General features: G+C 39.5%; 2 protein-coding genes across 2 annotated transcripts; one reads left to right on the plus strand and one right to left on the minus strand.

The window, feature by feature from the left end:
* Nucleotides 1-1,892: 1,892 nt before the first annotated feature.
* arhgap1 (Rho GTPase activating protein 1) lies at nt 1,893-13,550 on the minus strand. Its single transcript, XM_057027244.1, has 13 exons — nt 13,401-13,550; nt 10,548-10,784; nt 10,260-10,355; nt 8,736-8,823; nt 8,483-8,614; nt 7,913-7,999; nt 7,540-7,638; nt 7,300-7,407; nt 7,120-7,196; nt 6,966-7,043; nt 5,982-6,110; nt 5,621-5,724; nt 1,893-5,298 (listed from the first exon to the last, which is right to left on the minus strand). The coding sequence occupies exons 2-13, from the start codon at nt 10,669-10,671 to the stop codon at nt 5,131-5,133; spliced, it is 1,290 nt and encodes a 429-aa protein (XP_056883224.1). The 5' UTR covers nt 10,672-10,784; nt 13,401-13,550; the 3' UTR covers nt 1,893-5,130.
* A 495-nt stretch (nt 13,551-14,045) lies between these two features.
* Nucleotides 14,046-16,632, plus strand: arl6ip6 (ADP-ribosylation factor-like 6 interacting protein 6). Its single transcript, XM_057026595.1, has 4 exons — nt 14,046-14,466; nt 15,152-15,205; nt 15,737-15,869; nt 16,004-16,632. The coding sequence occupies exons 1-4, from the start codon at nt 14,211-14,213 to the stop codon at nt 16,095-16,097; spliced, it is 537 nt and encodes a 178-aa protein (XP_056882575.1). The 5' UTR covers nt 14,046-14,210; the 3' UTR covers nt 16,098-16,632.
* Nucleotides 16,633-16,878: the final 246 nt, after the last annotated feature.

Below are 16,878 nucleotides of genomic sequence, written 5' to 3' on the forward strand. Positions count from 1 at the left end.
GGTGATTTTTTTTTTAGAAAAAATTCCAAGCACTCATGCTTCATTTTAGTCATCTTATTTTGTTTTCTTTTTAGACACGACAGGCCGTAGTTGATTGTTTACCTTGAGAATTATTAATCTGGGAAAAAATGCAAAATTGATTTGGTTTTTCAAAGGACTGGATGCAAATTTAGAATTCTAGTTGTATTCCATGCTGAAAACGTCTGTGAGTCTAGAATGTATCTCCAAATTTACAAGTGTTTGGAAAAACCTCTTCGTGGCAGAAACATCTGCACAGATTCTGCGGCTCACTGCTTATTTCAGGCTATTCTGGGCTGTTTTGATCACACTGGGATCTCAGACTCTGACTAACTGCTGCAGAACAAACCTCAAAGCCTGTCAGGACACAAGCAGCTGGCCTGGATGAAGGACGTGTTGCTTTGCTGGCTTTCTTAAATGAAAGGCTGCCACGTGGGAATCCTCTAAAAACTGTTTCCAGTCCCCATACTGGTGTAAGTGCACCAATGGGTGCAGACGCACCCATGTTATCATGACCTGCTTCACACCCTGAATTATACACAGAAGCTAATATAGGAGCATGCAGGCGATGGTTGTTACCTGTGCGGGCTCTCAGTCTGAAAGGCTCCCTACCGAGGTGTGTCACCTCCCTTTTCTGCTCTTCCTGTAAATGCTGCGGTGTAACGAACCAGGCAGACCTTGTGTTGACACGTCCTGCTCAGAGATTGCATAACAGATATTTTCACTGATGTTGTTAATCTGTGTCGGCCCTAAGGACCCTGAGATCAGAGTTGACAGTTTAAAATCTTTCAGTTAATCAATTCATTCATTCATTCGTTTTGAAGTCATTGTGGCTGGTTTGATCGGGTTGGAATGAGTTACCTTTAAAGCTTTGGAAAATTTGGACTTTCAGGACCTTTGACCTCAAAAGGAATTTAACCCTGTTTCAACAGGCTTGCAGTTTGTGGTTCAGTGATTGCAACACGAGAGATTTTCCAGGGCAGATGCAAGAGAGGAACACCAGATTTACCGTAGTTTCAATCTGGTCGAATGGACTAAAATGTTGCAAACGGATGACACCTAGTGGCCACTCGATGTAAGTCGTCGCATTCTAGTCCACTTAAATTGATTGAGTCGATTGGACATTTAAAGACACACGAAATTGCCTCTGATGGAACCAGGATTGAACGAGCTCGCCTTAACTCACATGTCTGGAGGTCCCCATATCCATCCTAATACCAATCCCCTTTAATCCACAGCGCTCAGGATCTCATCTAATGACACAATGACACTACGCAGATAGTCCAGACGGCAGGAGCAGCTTCAAGACAACTGCAACATAGTAACATGATACAATGCAAAAAAGTGAGCTGAATCTTTCCAGACCGCAGTGTTTATTCTTCTTTTTCTTTTTGTCTTCCCTCCTCCTCTCTCCTCTCCTCTCCTCTCTCTCCTCTCCTCTCTCTCCTCTCCTCTCCTCTCCTCTCCTCTCCTCTCCACCCCCCCATCAGCAGGAGGGTCCCCCTACATGAGCCTGGTCCTGCTCAAGGTTTCTTCCTGTTAAAGGGGAGTTTTCCTTGCCACTGTTGCTTGTCTGGGGTCAGGCCTTGGGATTCTGGGAAGCGCCTTGAAACAATTTTGATTGTAAAAGACGCTATATGAATTAAGATTGATTTGATTTGATTTTTTCTGTCACCATTTCTATTGCAGTGTTTCCCAATTACCACCTTTCTTAAAATAAAAAGGAAAGCCGACCATTACGGTTGAATTCACCCTGAAAGCAAATTCTAATGTCTTAAAGGATTTCCAATTTTCCTCTAAAATAATCCATTTGATACAATTTTGGCTTTAATCTGGAAATTCGCAACAGTCAATGAATGAATTTAGCAGACTGGTACAAATCTAAGATCATTTTTTTATTGTCTGTTTAAAGTTTCCACACATTAAGATTACAGTACGATATTACCATACATGAGACAAAATCCACAACATATCAAAAGTAAAGTTATGAAAAAAACTCTGATCACTACATATCAATAATTCAGCATCATCTTTCCCATGGAGAAATATTGTTCACTGTCACTATGACAACAGTTACAGCACTAAGACGCATAGATTAGACAGGCTGTAAGCGATCAACAGAGCTGAGAAGGTGAATCAGATCAAAGTGGCGTCCGATTTAATGACGAGATTGTGGTCAGGCTCTGGCAGAGAGAATGTTCCTACCGGAGTTCAGACTCCGGAGTTTCGGAGGTTACATTCTGCAGCCTGTGATCGTCCACTACAGCTGAGCCGCGTCGCGCGCAGCTCATCGTCAATCTATGGCAGAACGGGCACTTGGATGGCGAGTCACATGATCAGAGGGGGACGAATAAGGCACAAGCATGCGCACACACAAATATATTCCACCTGACGACGATAATACACTAACCCAAAAGCACACACACGCGCGCACAGGAAACGCACGCTGCGTGTCGTGCAGCCGGGTTAGCATCAACACACAATCACACAGCCGTACAGAACAGATATCTACACCAACGACAGATCAATGACACATGGCACAGCCATGATGGGGAGCTGCAACAGGTGATCCTCCGAGGTTCCTCTGCACTGTTTTTGCTTTAGCTCTCGTTCAACAAAATCTGTCTTTTCCATCACGACAATGAGCAACACCACAACTGTAATATTCACTGAAGTACTTTGGGATTCAACAGTAAAAGAGTTCATATATAAACTGCAACCCAGATTTATTAACATCCTAATTCTGTCCAAAGCTTGGTCACTGTAAGCGTCTGAGTGAGTTGGCTTTGAAGACAAATGTGATGGAGTTAGAGGATACGTTAAGGCTTTGGGAGGACGTTAAAAAAATAAAACAGAAGTATAAAGATACACAGAAGTTTGGAAACGAGTGATCTGTACAAGAGAATTTGTAATAACATTTTTAAGAACATTTGCAAATTATGTGCACTCCACTGGCGTGTTATGATTCTTGTTTATTTCCTGAAATGTCATGGACTGTTTTTGGGAAGGGCCACAAACAGATTTTACCCAGGTTAAAGCCTTAAACTGTGAACTTGAATGTAGCTGAGATATTCAAGGAGTTTCTCATTATGTATCCAGAACAGAACAGAACAGAACAGAAGAGAACAGAACAGAACAGAACAGAACAGAACAGAACAGAACAGAACAGAAGGGGGGATCAGACTATTAATGGTAGAAGTCGTTTTAAGACATATTCAGTCAAAATCTTCCTGTGGTCACAAATATTCCCTTCTGACTTGCAATGCAATACCTACAATTTCTGTGAAGAACTACAAACATTTTGAAAAGCAGACAACAGATTCTCCATGATAATCACAGCTATTTATTCTAAAATATCTTGGCGTATGTTCTGAATGTCTCAAAACACTGTATCAGTGATGTAATACAGGTTGTTCACTATACTTTAATGTTACCATGATCCAGTCCAAGTTTCCTCTTTATTGTAAAGCCCTTTAGCTTAGCTGCTAATTTGGCAGTTTGGACCCATGACCAGCAAGGAATATTTACTAGAGTTCATGCAACAGATTACCATACATTTACACCATTGTACAGATATATTAAATTCACCGTTTATTTCACCATGACAGTAACAACAGTACTGTACTTTAATTACTCTTTTAGTGGAGTTAGCAACTACACACGCTCCCTGCGCTAACTGAAGGAGATTCACAAATACAACTACATCTAAACTGAGCTGGAGGGATGGAATTTTAAATGACATGTGCAGAAATCTGTGTACTGTGATGCTGAATGATCCACATGATACCCAGAGGCAACACCGCATGGCTGTAGTACCCAGGACATTACTGCACTACTATATAACAAAGCTGCTATTGTCCCTTCTAAACTTTGGACAGTTTGAAAACAGTGACGATATCATCCTATTTTTTCTTCCAGAAATTTGTATGAAGCAAATAATTTCTAATAAGCAACAATATTACAATGTTGTAATAGGGTAAAAACAAAATATATTCTGTTTTAATATTTAAATTATATTCAACACAGCAGCATATTAAGGCAAACGGTCCAGCACACAATTAACTGGACAACCAAGAACCTTGGATATTCTGAATTTACACACATACACAAGCATATGTGGGACACCTGTGAAGGCCCGAATATGCTGCTGCAGCCTGGAGACGGCCTTTAAAAATGTATCCGCGTCATGAAGTGCACACGACATAGGTGTGACTTCTGTGCAAGCACAGCCATGTTTGGGTTCTATCACTCCGGCGCTGCTGGTGTAACAGCTCAGCTCCTATTCTACAGCTACTTCAGCTACAGCAATTCATAGATTGTCAGCATCTACAGTAGTACCAAGCTCGCCATTTCCCTGAGACGTCTGTGCGGACGCTAACTCCATTCTCCTCCTTGTTGCTAGGATTTGAATTTGGGCTAATTAGAAATGCACTGTAGTGTTATCTGTATGTTCCATTAGGCTTCATCTCCAATCGTGCAGGCGTGTCATTTTGAGGCCACTTTTATAACGATAGTTGCCTGAAAAGAGGAAATTTAAACCAGACTATATACCTCTATGCTAAATATCTGAAGGAAATGCCTTGGGTGACCATGGAGACAATCACAGTACAGTTTTGGGAACATGCATTGGTCTGATGTGGCCAGAAATGCTATTTTCCTCCATTACAGCCAGACTAGATGCACTGCAATCACTAAATATTTGCATTTGAGTTTTTTGCCATTTGTGACTTCTTAATATATGCAAACAAACATCACTTAAGGCTTTTTTGAAAGACTTATTCACCATCTAGGGGAGTATAGGCAAATGGGGGAAAACAGTTAACAAAAAAGGGCCTTTTTTTTTTTAAATGCACATTTTTAAAATGTACTTATATAGACTTTTGGTGGTAGCTAAACACAGACACCATTTCTGGGCAAATCAGTAGGAGTCAACATATAAATGGAAGTAGAAGACTAACAAGACATACAGTAAAGTGGTCCGTGGTATCTGTGATCTTCATGTCTGTGTGCTGCTGGAAGAGAAGTACCATAATGATGCTGCTGAGAGCTAAACGCCAACTGGGCATCTTTGTTTCGCACTTGAACAAAGACTGCAGGGTGACTGGACGGAACTCAAGGAAAAACCAGATGATGCTGATCCAGGAGGATTCTGGTGAAGTTGTTGATTGGCCCAATCGCACTCAGAGTCATGGCGTTGTCTTGTCCCCACAGCAGGTTGGGACCAAACACCACAGCCAAGTTGCTGTTGGTCATTTTGTTCACTTCACTGTTGGCTGATACCTAAAAACACAAACGCACACGTTACCCCAGGTGACTCACGCACAGTAGAAAAAACATATATTGAAAACAGCAAAGCTTAAAATGATTTATTCAAATGTGACTGCCGTGCACATGTTTGATATTAAAAGTTATGTAATGATAAATGGTTTTTAAAAAGTGCCATAACCTGCACCTAGTTTAGAGATGAAAATGAATTAAGGGACAAAGTTTGCCCCCACACAGCAGTTTAAAATGGCAGTGGATCAAAAACTAGAGTGCAAACCCCTCAAAACTGGACATAATTACAGCATGTGAACACCGTTAAACTATATCCATACTGCACCTGAACAAGGAATGTGATGAGATATCGCAATGATTCATAGTTCTCTTCTGGAAGGGATTCGACCAGTCTCTTCATAACAGTCACCTGACTGTCACTGGGAACAGCTGAGAGTCAGCAAACACAAACAGCAACATTAGTCACGGCATCTTCAAGCCCAATGAGGTGAAGACTTGTGACTTGGCTTCACAAAAACATGGCATTTACTGTTCAGTGATTACAGGTACTTATTCAAAGTCCTTTTATATTCAGGGGTTAAAGGTAAAATGGTTTTGATACCCCTGAAAATGTTACTCCAGCCAAATGAAAACAACCCCTTAAATTAAGGGGGTGTCAATAAAGAAAATAAGCTAGCGTTACATACAGGAGAAGTTTACAATGTCGTTGTACAGCTTGTAGGTCAGCAGAGGCTCAGGAAGTTCCCTTAAGAATGTCTTCAGAATCACAGCAGCCAGGTGGACGTCTTCCATCTCACTGAAATGTACGGTCTCACCTGTAACACACCATTGTTTCACTTTATACAACAGTTATTGGGTGTTGAAAGAAAGAAAACTTTTTGGATGGTTTTGGATTTGTAAAGTTCTAAGCTATGTGTGTCAGTAATAGCATCTTGTTTTATTTACACAATGCCATAACGTTTGTGGAAACTACTAGTTCTGTGATTTTGTGCCTCAATCATCTAAATGTTACAAGACTCCACAGACCAGGTAATATTTTTACAGTCTTCTATTGTCCAGTTTGGTGAGTCTGTGCCAATTGCAGCTTCATTTTCCTGTTCTTTGCTGACCACAGTGGAAGCCAGTGTGGTCTTCTGATGCTGTAGCCCATCTTCTTCAAGGTTCCACGTGTTCTGTGTTCAGAGAGGCTATTCTGCATGGCTTGGTTATAACAATCTGAGTAACTGCAGCCTTTCTATCATCTCCAACCAGTCTGGCCATTCTCCTCTGACCTCTCACATCAACAAGGGCTTTTCATCAGAACTCACTGGATATTTTCCCTTTTTGGGACCATTCTCTGTAACCCCTAGAGAGGTTGGTGTGGAAATCCCAGTAGACCAGCAGTTTCTGAAATACTCAGAAAAACAACTGTGCCACATTCAAAGTAATTTAAATCCCCTTTTGTCCTCATTCTGCTGCTTGGTTTGAACTTCAGCAAGTTGTTCTGACCATGTTGCACCAACCAAAATGACCGGTGAGAGTGGTTTCCAGTTTGCACAGAAGACTTTCCTCTGTAATGTGTGGGTGTTATCAGGAATGTTATTGACAGAATGTTTTATTTTTAACATGTTTTCTACCCAATTAAATACATACGAATGAGCTGAATGCTGGAAAAGGACCAGTGATCTGACCTGAGTTGTATCTCTGCTGGGTCTCTTTAACCAGAGTCACATTGGCAGAGCGTCGGAATATTCCCTCAATCTCTAGACCTGGCACACAAATAAAAATAAGGGCTTTAATAACAGGTCCATTAATCAACTTTCATAAGTATTTATTTACAGTAACCTTGTTCAGAAAGGAAGTTAATGGTGTCCCTCATCACCACCGGAACACAGTCACCACCTGAACTTCTCTGTCTCAGCCTAGAACAAACAGTGGTCAGGATCACTTCCCATCATAGCCCCCATCAGCAGAAGCTGACCGTGAGACTACAAGCATCAGCTTAAAAACCCAAAGTGGACTTACAGCTGCAGGGGAACACCAAACACCTGGTTAGGGAGTGGAGGGCTGTGAGGAGGGGACATAGGAGGCTGACTACTTGGCTTCATGGAGGCTCTCAATTTCTTGTCGTACCTGGCAAGGAACCATCAATTTTAGAAGTTACGTGGTCCTCTTACGTAAGGTAGAGGACATTGGACACAGTGATGACAATGAAATGAGTATGTGCCCCATATGTTTTATTGAAAATCAGAATGTCGACCTTACTCTTTGACGGGGGTAGGAATGAGCAGCTGTTCACACTTCACCACATCCTGCAGCTCACTCAGATAGCTCACGTAGTTTATTTTCCTTCCAAACTTAAAACTATGTGTAGAAACAGACAAGGGGGCTCAGATTATTACAGGTGTACAATAACTAATTCAATGCCATTCAGTGGTCTGAGGTGTAACATTTAACCTTGGTTACAATAAATACTCAACCAATGTTATTTCTAGCCTTTACAGTGTAAAGCCTCATTAAAGTCTATCAGGTTTAATATTACATGGTTACCTATTTTCGCTACCATAAAATACGGTACATAGAAAGTCCTTTTACGCTCTAGTAAAATCCCCCAGTTGGATTTGAAGATGGAACAAACCTGATGATTGGTTTGAAGAGTATCAGCAGTGTTTTGATGAACATGGTGGGATGGACAATATACAGAGCCTTTATATTCTTCTTATATCTAAGAGCAAAAAAAAAAAGATTAATTGGTTATTGACAGGTGTATATTCTGAATCACTTAAATGCACCTTAACCTGCCCCAAGAATACATTTAATAACATAACGGCATTTTTTTTAACTTTTAACTCAAACATCTATGAACAGATAATGAAATTTTAAGGAAACAAAATTGAGCCAAGAGAGAACTGATTTAATTTTGATTATGTTGACTTTAAAATTTAAAGGATCAGAGCCAAGTAGCTTTGATTATTAAGCAGTGACCTAATACCTTATGAAAGCTCATATAATTACTACATACACACGTTATCTTGTAATTTTTTTAGGAAAAACCTCATTAAAAGGAAGACAAGTCCGATCTCTCTCCCTGCAAATGCCCTGATTCTCTGAATCAGTCTATAATCTCAATCAGCGATCCTTTCAAGCACGCAAATCCCCAAACAAAAGACGAGCAATATACAGTGACACGCAAACACACTGAGCTTACTTTCTGTCAAACTCTCTGTATGCTTCTCGTAGCCAGCCAAGAGATGGCTTGTTGTCACTGGTTAACCCGTGGTGGAAATAGATCAAAGTGTAATCACTTTCGACATACTGATCCAGGGTTCCTTTTAGATACCTGTCAAAATATGTCAGAAATGGAAATAGTGCTTAATTTTACACTGGCTGGGTCCTATCCAGGGATGTCAACACAAATAATGACAACACTTCGTGTTTTCTTGATTGTTTTTAGCACTTACATGAGCAACTTGTGATGGTCCAGTTGGTGTTGGGGCGGCATCCTGCAGGCATTAAAGACAATCACCTTTCTGCCAAAGTTATCATCTCCTACAAATAAAACAGAATAAGATATTCATTTGACATGTCTGGAAGGTAGATTTGTATGGTTTTTCCAACTTTTTCAGGTTAAACTTTGCGGTAAATGGACAGTTATTCATTATAAAGCAGATTTTCTCACTATTTAGATATAACATTAGTTCATGCGTGGTCAGTGCCTGAAATCTGGAACTTATGATGAACCAATGAACATCACTGGAGCTGAGGTTTCTTTCCTGAAAAGGCTTTTCCACAGGATTAGCAACTACAAACGTGGAGGGGCCTTTAACCTTCATGGGTGATTCATTTAAACCTGCTTAATTTAGGATAAGATCAAGCTTTCGGAAACTCATTATCCACGTCAATAGTGTCATGCTCTGGTGTCATCTCTGATTTTATAATGCTACATTGTATCACCCTGCATCTCCTGTTCCGGATCCTAAATAAACACCAATTTTTTAATCATCGTCAGGAATTTAATTTAAAACTGAATTTAATAGATGGCTACAATGCCATCAGGTGCTCAATTCCCTATTTTAAAAGGTTTAAAGATCAACAACACCTGTCCATTCCCGACACTCTCATCGATCCCTCCCAACATCCTGCCTCCTCTCTGCAATCCTCTAGAAGCTCTTAGCCCCTCCACAAACAATCCCATGAAGTCCAATACCTAAGCGTAACGGCATTTCTAAGCCGAAACTGTACGAAGCATGTCTGATTTGGAGGTAGGAAAACTTGTAGGTAAACAAGTAAACTTTTGAGATTTTTCTCTTATTTCTAAAACACAGTAATTATTCATAAAAAACAGTAACTTGGTAAACTGACTATTAGCTGAAGTGACATAACAACAGGATCTAGGGATGACTACACCCCAGGGACATCCTGGAAAGACCGGGGCGGAGAATGGAAAGCTCCAAAAGAAAGGCAACAAGCTCGGAGTCTGATTGAAATCTTTACAAATCCCAAGTGTCAACTGTTGCTCACATTCCACTCACGTATTCAAGCCTTTTTTATGTTTCACAAGGTCCAACTTTCTGCGATTTTTCAGAGAGAGATTTTTTTATTTAACTTTGCCTTGAACTGTTATGATTCAGTGCATTTTTGTTTTTTCTGCCTGCGTTTTTCCCGTTCTTGTCCCGTTCCCTAGCGGGTAGGTCTGAGGCACCACCCCCGCTCAAATCAGCCTCGCTGGCCTGTGCGTTGCCCCTCTACAGCAACTTCACCTTATGCTCATATCTGCCATGGTCTTGCTGCCTGTAGAACGTCTCCAAAAATCAGCTGCGTAACCAAACCATTTAACAAATCAAGAACACAGAGAAAGGCCAACTTCTAAACCACTCAGGAACCCCTGGACTAGAATAGATTTGACTGCTCAAAGATACCTGGACATAGACCAAGAGCATAACAAATGTTAACAAAATGAGAGATTTAGTTAATCGAAGACTAACCTGCCACTTCAATGATTTGATGTCTGGCAATATCATAGAATGGATGATCCCAGGGCAGATGGGGGGAACCAGGGTCATAGCCCTGCGAGTCTGTCTCTGAAACATGCAGATATGGAAACAATAAACACAAATTCATACAGCAAACACCAATGTAATGTTCTGCCCTGAAGCCAGGTAAGTCTTGTGACTGCACTATCCACATTAAATGAAACAGCACAGTGTTATTATATTGCAAACAATGATAGAAGGGAGGTTTTTTATTAATAAGGGATGTTGTGAATCCCTTACCCGATTTACTGAGAGCAGACTCATCAGCTGGCCACTGTTGGTCCTCTATAGTGGCCAATTTCAGCTGTCCCAGCTGTGCAGTTGCAGGGTCTTCAGACAAATCTACGAGCAGCTCTGAAGACATAGCGCTCACTGCAGAAGTGCACTGTAAGCACCCACTCACAACCGCTGCAGTTACGTCTGTAATTCACATAAAACAATCAAGCACGTCCAGCTCCAACTGCCTGATCCAAAGACCTGCAAGACATGGAGAACACCATGATTAGTGAGGCTGGGGGAAATAACTCGCCTGCTGATGCAAAAAAACTCCATCAACAAAGTAATGAGGTGAGTAATTACAACAAAAATGGCTCTAGCTTCTCACGTGACAAATGTTTTATACCATTTCACAAATTTGGAAATAAATTATTTCTGCAGACAATAATGTCTGGTAATTTTGACAGTATTGTTACTGTACCCACAATTCATTTCAAATGTGAATGACATCAGGAACCAACCAAAATGTTTGAATTAATACAATAACATTCACATAGGAACAAAAAATGCAACATTTGATCCAATAAACTTTGCTAGAATAGCAGCTGATATTCTTTGTAGGGCACAAATACTTTATCTAACCTCCAAAGTATGTGTACTGTAATACCAGCATTCTTAAATTAAATTAATACAACAGCCTGTGTTACTGAACTATGATACTGAACTGAACATTTTGCTGAAAATGTCTACAGACTTTTTTAAATTAAAGTTATCTTCTTACTGAGACAGCCAAAGCCACAAGAAAAGAAAATCATTAAAAATTACAATTATACAACAGAGTTTCCTTTTTTCTAATTGTTGCTAAAGTAACCTGAGAATATCTAAACTTATCATGGATTTTGGCTGAATATCACCTTAAACAGGGTGGTAATTATGTTTTTTAAAGTTGTGTTTTCAGTGTCACAAGCTTCTCATTTTTTAATATACATATACATTTTTAATATATATATAGATTAATCATTGATAACGCATGTATAATATATTTGAATTCTTCATATGTCATGTGAAAAAAATGCTGGATAGGTGCGATAACGCAGGCCGCAGAGCAAACAGCCAAATTCTCCAGCTGATCAAACATGGGAGATGTTCGTGAGCCTGTGACACTGGAATAATGCAGCTGCATCTAAACTCAAGACGCTTCATCTCTTCGTCATCTCACACGTTTCATTTATCTCCCAACCCCCAACAATTACGCCCTGCATTCTCCCTCACAGTGCCTCAGTGTGTTCTGGATGTGATGTAATGCTGCTTGACAGCATGTTGCTTTAAATAAATATTGCTACTAACCAACAGACAAAGTCAGCTTGTTAATGCTGACCAACCACAGAAGCACCATGAACGAGAAGCGGTGAAAAACCGCCTATCGTAGACAGTCACAGTTCCTTTTATTTCTGTGTGTGTCATCAGTGCGGCTGTAAGCACTCTTAATAAACCTAGATATAGGCTAATTATGTATACTTTGGAATCATTGTAATAAAAAAGAAAGAAAGAAAATGAAACAGCAGCTTGTAGAGGTACTAAATCATCCATTTCCTGTATCATTATATCATCTTGTCACACTTTTAGTCCGTGACATTTATGCAGTTCTTTAGATTTTTACGCAGCTCCCTGCCCATCTGATGTGTGGTTTCCTCTTACAATCCTAAACTGGGCTGTGACACTGGCTCTGAACTATAATCAACATCACTCAAGATTAGGGTTTTATTATCTGCCAGTACACCATCTTCTGTGCCATCGGTATCCACACGAGGAAAAGGATCTGACAACCTATCAGGTTTATGACTGCGGTAAACCCGCATCGGTCATATTTTTGGGATTGTGGCTGCAATGGTAGCTATAAAAAGAATGAAAATGAACCGTTTCTTATTTGTCCATGCCAAGCGAAATTAAGATGACCTGCATTGAGCGTAATGTGCAGTTTACTCACGGCCACTTGCAGTAAAAATGGCATCAAGAAAAATATAAGTCAGAGAGCAGGAAGTTCTTGGTTGACTGACATGGTATTACTGTAAATAGGGTATTTACATCAAATAAAAGTGACATTGAACCATACAGAACATACATCTATGTTCCTGATCCAACAGCATTGGATCATTTTAAAGGGCAAAAAACCCTTAAGACCAATAAAATGAACAATTTAATGAGCAGAAACTTTTTTCACAAGTCTAAAAGCCAAAGCCCATCAGTTAATGTATGTACAACAGCGTTTTTAACAATTCTAATCGATTTAAGTCCAAAACGGCATCTACAGCTAGACGAAAGTGTGACGAGGCGCTTAGTTTCTCTGCGTAAAGCTACATAAACTTAAAATATTAGTATAACATATTAGCGTAAAAAAGTACACTTTGCAGTAACCACATGCCTACTGTAATATTTTCACTGATAAAGGCAACAAGTAAAAAATAGGCAGGTACAAGGACATATTCACTCCAACTATGTTAATACCTTTAATAAAATGTATGCGATTTATATTATTTCTGAAATGCTGATGTAAAAATGCTAATCCTGCTAACCCAGCGAAGGGTTTCAATCGTTTGAACTATTAAAGTACCTTAGCAAGCTAATATTGAACATTTTAAATGACGTATATATATTAAGAGTAGATGCGCAGCTAGTTTATCGCGTTCGAGACTGCGACATAAAATAGGAATGAGAAAGGTTTAACACAAATAGATTAATGCACTCGAAACCCCGTGTTATTAGAACAAATTAGCTTCGCAACAACCAGAGCAGCCTCGGGCCTCCATTGCTTATTTATAGTGTTGAAATACCAATTAACATAAGCTTCTCTGTAGTGATAGCAAAATATTAATTTACCGTGAATGAGTAAAGATGCTTTTAACTGGCAAAAAAACCACCTTGACTCGTCCGTGAACACGGTGGACTTGCTCCGCGGTGTTGACAGCAACAAATCTATCTGCGTCAACACCTTTTCCGGTTTTTACTTTCAGAATAAACGCACCCACTTCCGTCTACCTTGTGTCACAACGCTCGTGCGTAGCTATACAATATGTGTATACATAGCATTATATATATATTAACATTATATATATATATATATATATATATATATATATATATATATACATATAAAATGAAACAGCGAGAGGGATGCTTATAAAATAACTCTTATAAAACAACTCTTCCGCCTAAAGTTTAAATTAACTTTCAATAAACTAGAAAATGTAACCGAAATTCTCTTAAGCGGGGTAGCAAATGTAGAGCAAAGAAAATGACTCAAGGAAAATTAGGCTTTAGTAAATTAGAGAGGAAAAAAGAGTTATGGTTATTTTTTTTAAAATAGGGCAAAAGCAAAAACTACATGAGTGAATGACAATCTGCTATACCTATCATATTATAACAAAAGACTGACTCATTTACCCAAAACTGTTTTATGCACTATTGTGACGCTCGTTCTGATTTGACAGGAGTGACGGAACAGCCCGAGGGAGAGTGTTTGTTTGCGGAAGTGCAATTTGGGAAAGTTTCCCGAGGAAAGTGCAGCACTTCCTGGTTGGTCAGTCGGTGGCTGTTTAGAAATATTAGTGCAGCGATGACTGAAACCATCTGTTAACATTGACGGAAGAGACCAAAAAGCCATACGCACATAAGATAAAGTGCACGACAATGCCGAGGGGTGCAACAACGAGGCACGTTTTAAGTTTCAGACGATCGTATTCTTCAGAGGATGAACCGGAGCCGAAGGATCCCGAGGTCTCCGGCCAGAACCCGGACCAAAGACCGCTGGAGCCCGTGGCCTTGCAGCTCAGAACCAGAACAGGACCCAGACTGTGGTGGTCCGTGGGAATATCAGTGCTGGGTTCGGTCGCGGCTATGATGGCTATTGGGTGTTTTTGCGCGCTCGTCTACCCCATAATTAAAGGTATGCGCGTGTTCGTGCGCGCGTCCGCACGCGTCACGGGTGCGGTAATATTTACACAAGTACTGTTTCGAGGTACTTACTTACATTCCAGAATACTGTCGTTTCAATGGACTACATTTATTTGATAACATTAGACAGCCTAAGTGCTTAATTGGAAATTAATTATCCGTGACCTTTTCCTCTCTCAAAGGAAAATGAACCATAATGATACTTGTATATATATATATATAATGATTACTTCTTCAAGCGTGGACATGTATGCTTCAAAGAGTGAATTTTTTGTGTGTGTTTGTCACTCTGACAATCTCCATAAAATATCCCAAAATTGTATCTGTCATACTATCATTTTGGGTCAAGAAGCATACAGTGGTAGACAGTTTACACTTTATAACGTTCAAATAAGTGATGTTGTTGATAACAAACTTTGCTTAGTCTTTGAAAAATCTAAATATGGATGACGTGGTTGTTTTAATATGTCCCATCCTCCAACCTTATCAGGTTCACAAGAGCACAATTTCCAAATTGTGGACCCGACTAACATATATTTATCTCATTTATTTTGGAAAGACGTCATGTGCTTGTATTAACATTTATGGTTTTATAAAGTGGCTAATTCCACTTAGTCTCAGATTAGACATATTCATTTTGCATACTCTTTCTGATTTATCCCTTTTTGTATTTCAAGAGCTGCAGGCAGAGACAGTGAGAGGTCAAGATGGGACACAGCAAAGGATTCTGGGTAAATATAATTAGAGAGTTCTACATGTTAAGACCTACATCAAAAACCTCCTAGATAAAAGCACAAGTAACTCTAAAAAAAACTCTAAAACAGCTTAATTGCTGGAATATTATTTATCATGTCATTGTTCCATAGAAATATGCATACATGAAAAATTTAATTTTGAATTATTTTATGTATCTCCTGACCTCTCAAGGAGGATTAACACTGTACTATGTAGCCATAAATACTTCTGTTTCATACAGGAATTAACAAAGAAGCCTGTCTTAATTTTAAAGGTTATGGTCAAATAATTTTCCTCACGGCTGCAAGCTTTAATTAAAATGTAAAATAAACATGTCATAAACATGTCACAACTTTTTCAATATTTTACCAACAGGAAAGTCATTAAAATGAAATTGAACTTTAGAGGAAATACTTTTCTGTCCTTATGAGGGTGACATACACAAATTGAAATCATGTTTGGCAAAAATGATTGCATTCAGTTGAGTTCCTTGTCTCCTGTAATGGTGAACACACTTGTGTGCTCAGGTTTCTGGAGTATCCTGGTGCTGTCAGTGTCCATCGGAGGCATCTGTTGGGTTTTTTCCTGGACTCTCACTTGCATTGACTCTCGTGAAGGATCTGCTGGGCTTGCTCTCTCACTGACACAGGACAAATGCAGGTATACCAACGTCCATGAACATATCCTTATAATACATATATAAAATATTATTCAACACTTCTCTAAACCTCCAGCTTATGATGCCTTAGTCAATAACTTAACTCATTTGGATGTTGTGTGTGTGTTTCCTGTAGAGAAGCATCTCCGCGTGACTCCAACTTGGACCTGGGTGTTGCTGTCCTGAATGGCATCATTGGCTTCCTCACTGTGATCTGGAGCCTTACCTGACACCCAGTACTTAGTTTATTTGGAGTGAGCAGGCAGACAGTTTCTATCTATTATTATTGCTGTAATACTTGCCACGACAGTTTACACACTGAGACATATTGATAGTATAAAGTACAAGCAAGTAGCACCATCACAACTAGTTGCTTCAACTGTACACTGCATTCAATGGAAACCAGTGTATATGATGTTTACCTTGTCAACTTGCTGCAAGAATACTGCCCAGAGAATGTTATAGAAGGGTTAAGCTATTTCACTTGTAAGATGATTTTGTGCCCATGTGCATCCTCAATATGTTGAGGAACAGTTGACAGGAAATGAGTGTACTGCAGAGTGTACTGTCTTTACGTTGTCCATTATAGTCAGACTATGCATCAAATTAAAGGCACTAATTTGGTTTCAACAGATTTTTTTAAAGCTGGAATTCTGAGATGTTTGAGTCTTAACTTTCAATTTTAAAACCATCACTATGATGTAATGAAACGCATGAACTGTCATCAGTATTTTAAGATAAAAGCTCGACAATGTCACAAACCCATTAGTGTAGTTGTAGTTATTTCAGGACAACTGTTATAAGAAATATCACAACTGGGAATGTATGATGCATGTGTTTCTGTTCCACGGTTTTTAAATATTTACGTATTCTGAAAACCAGAATCATTCTGGGTTTTGCCGTTTTAATATCAAAGATCTTCAAATACTACTGTCCTTAGAACACATCAGCACTCCCATTACATGTATATAAAGTTCTAATGAATACAGGATGTTTCCCACAGCATTTACT

The sequence above is a fragment of the Takifugu flavidus genome, chromosome 3 (assembly GCF_003711565.1).
Source record: "Takifugu flavidus isolate HTHZ2018 chromosome 3, ASM371156v2, whole genome shotgun sequence".
Taxonomy (NCBI): domain Eukaryota; kingdom Metazoa; phylum Chordata; class Actinopteri; order Tetraodontiformes; family Tetraodontidae; genus Takifugu; species Takifugu flavidus.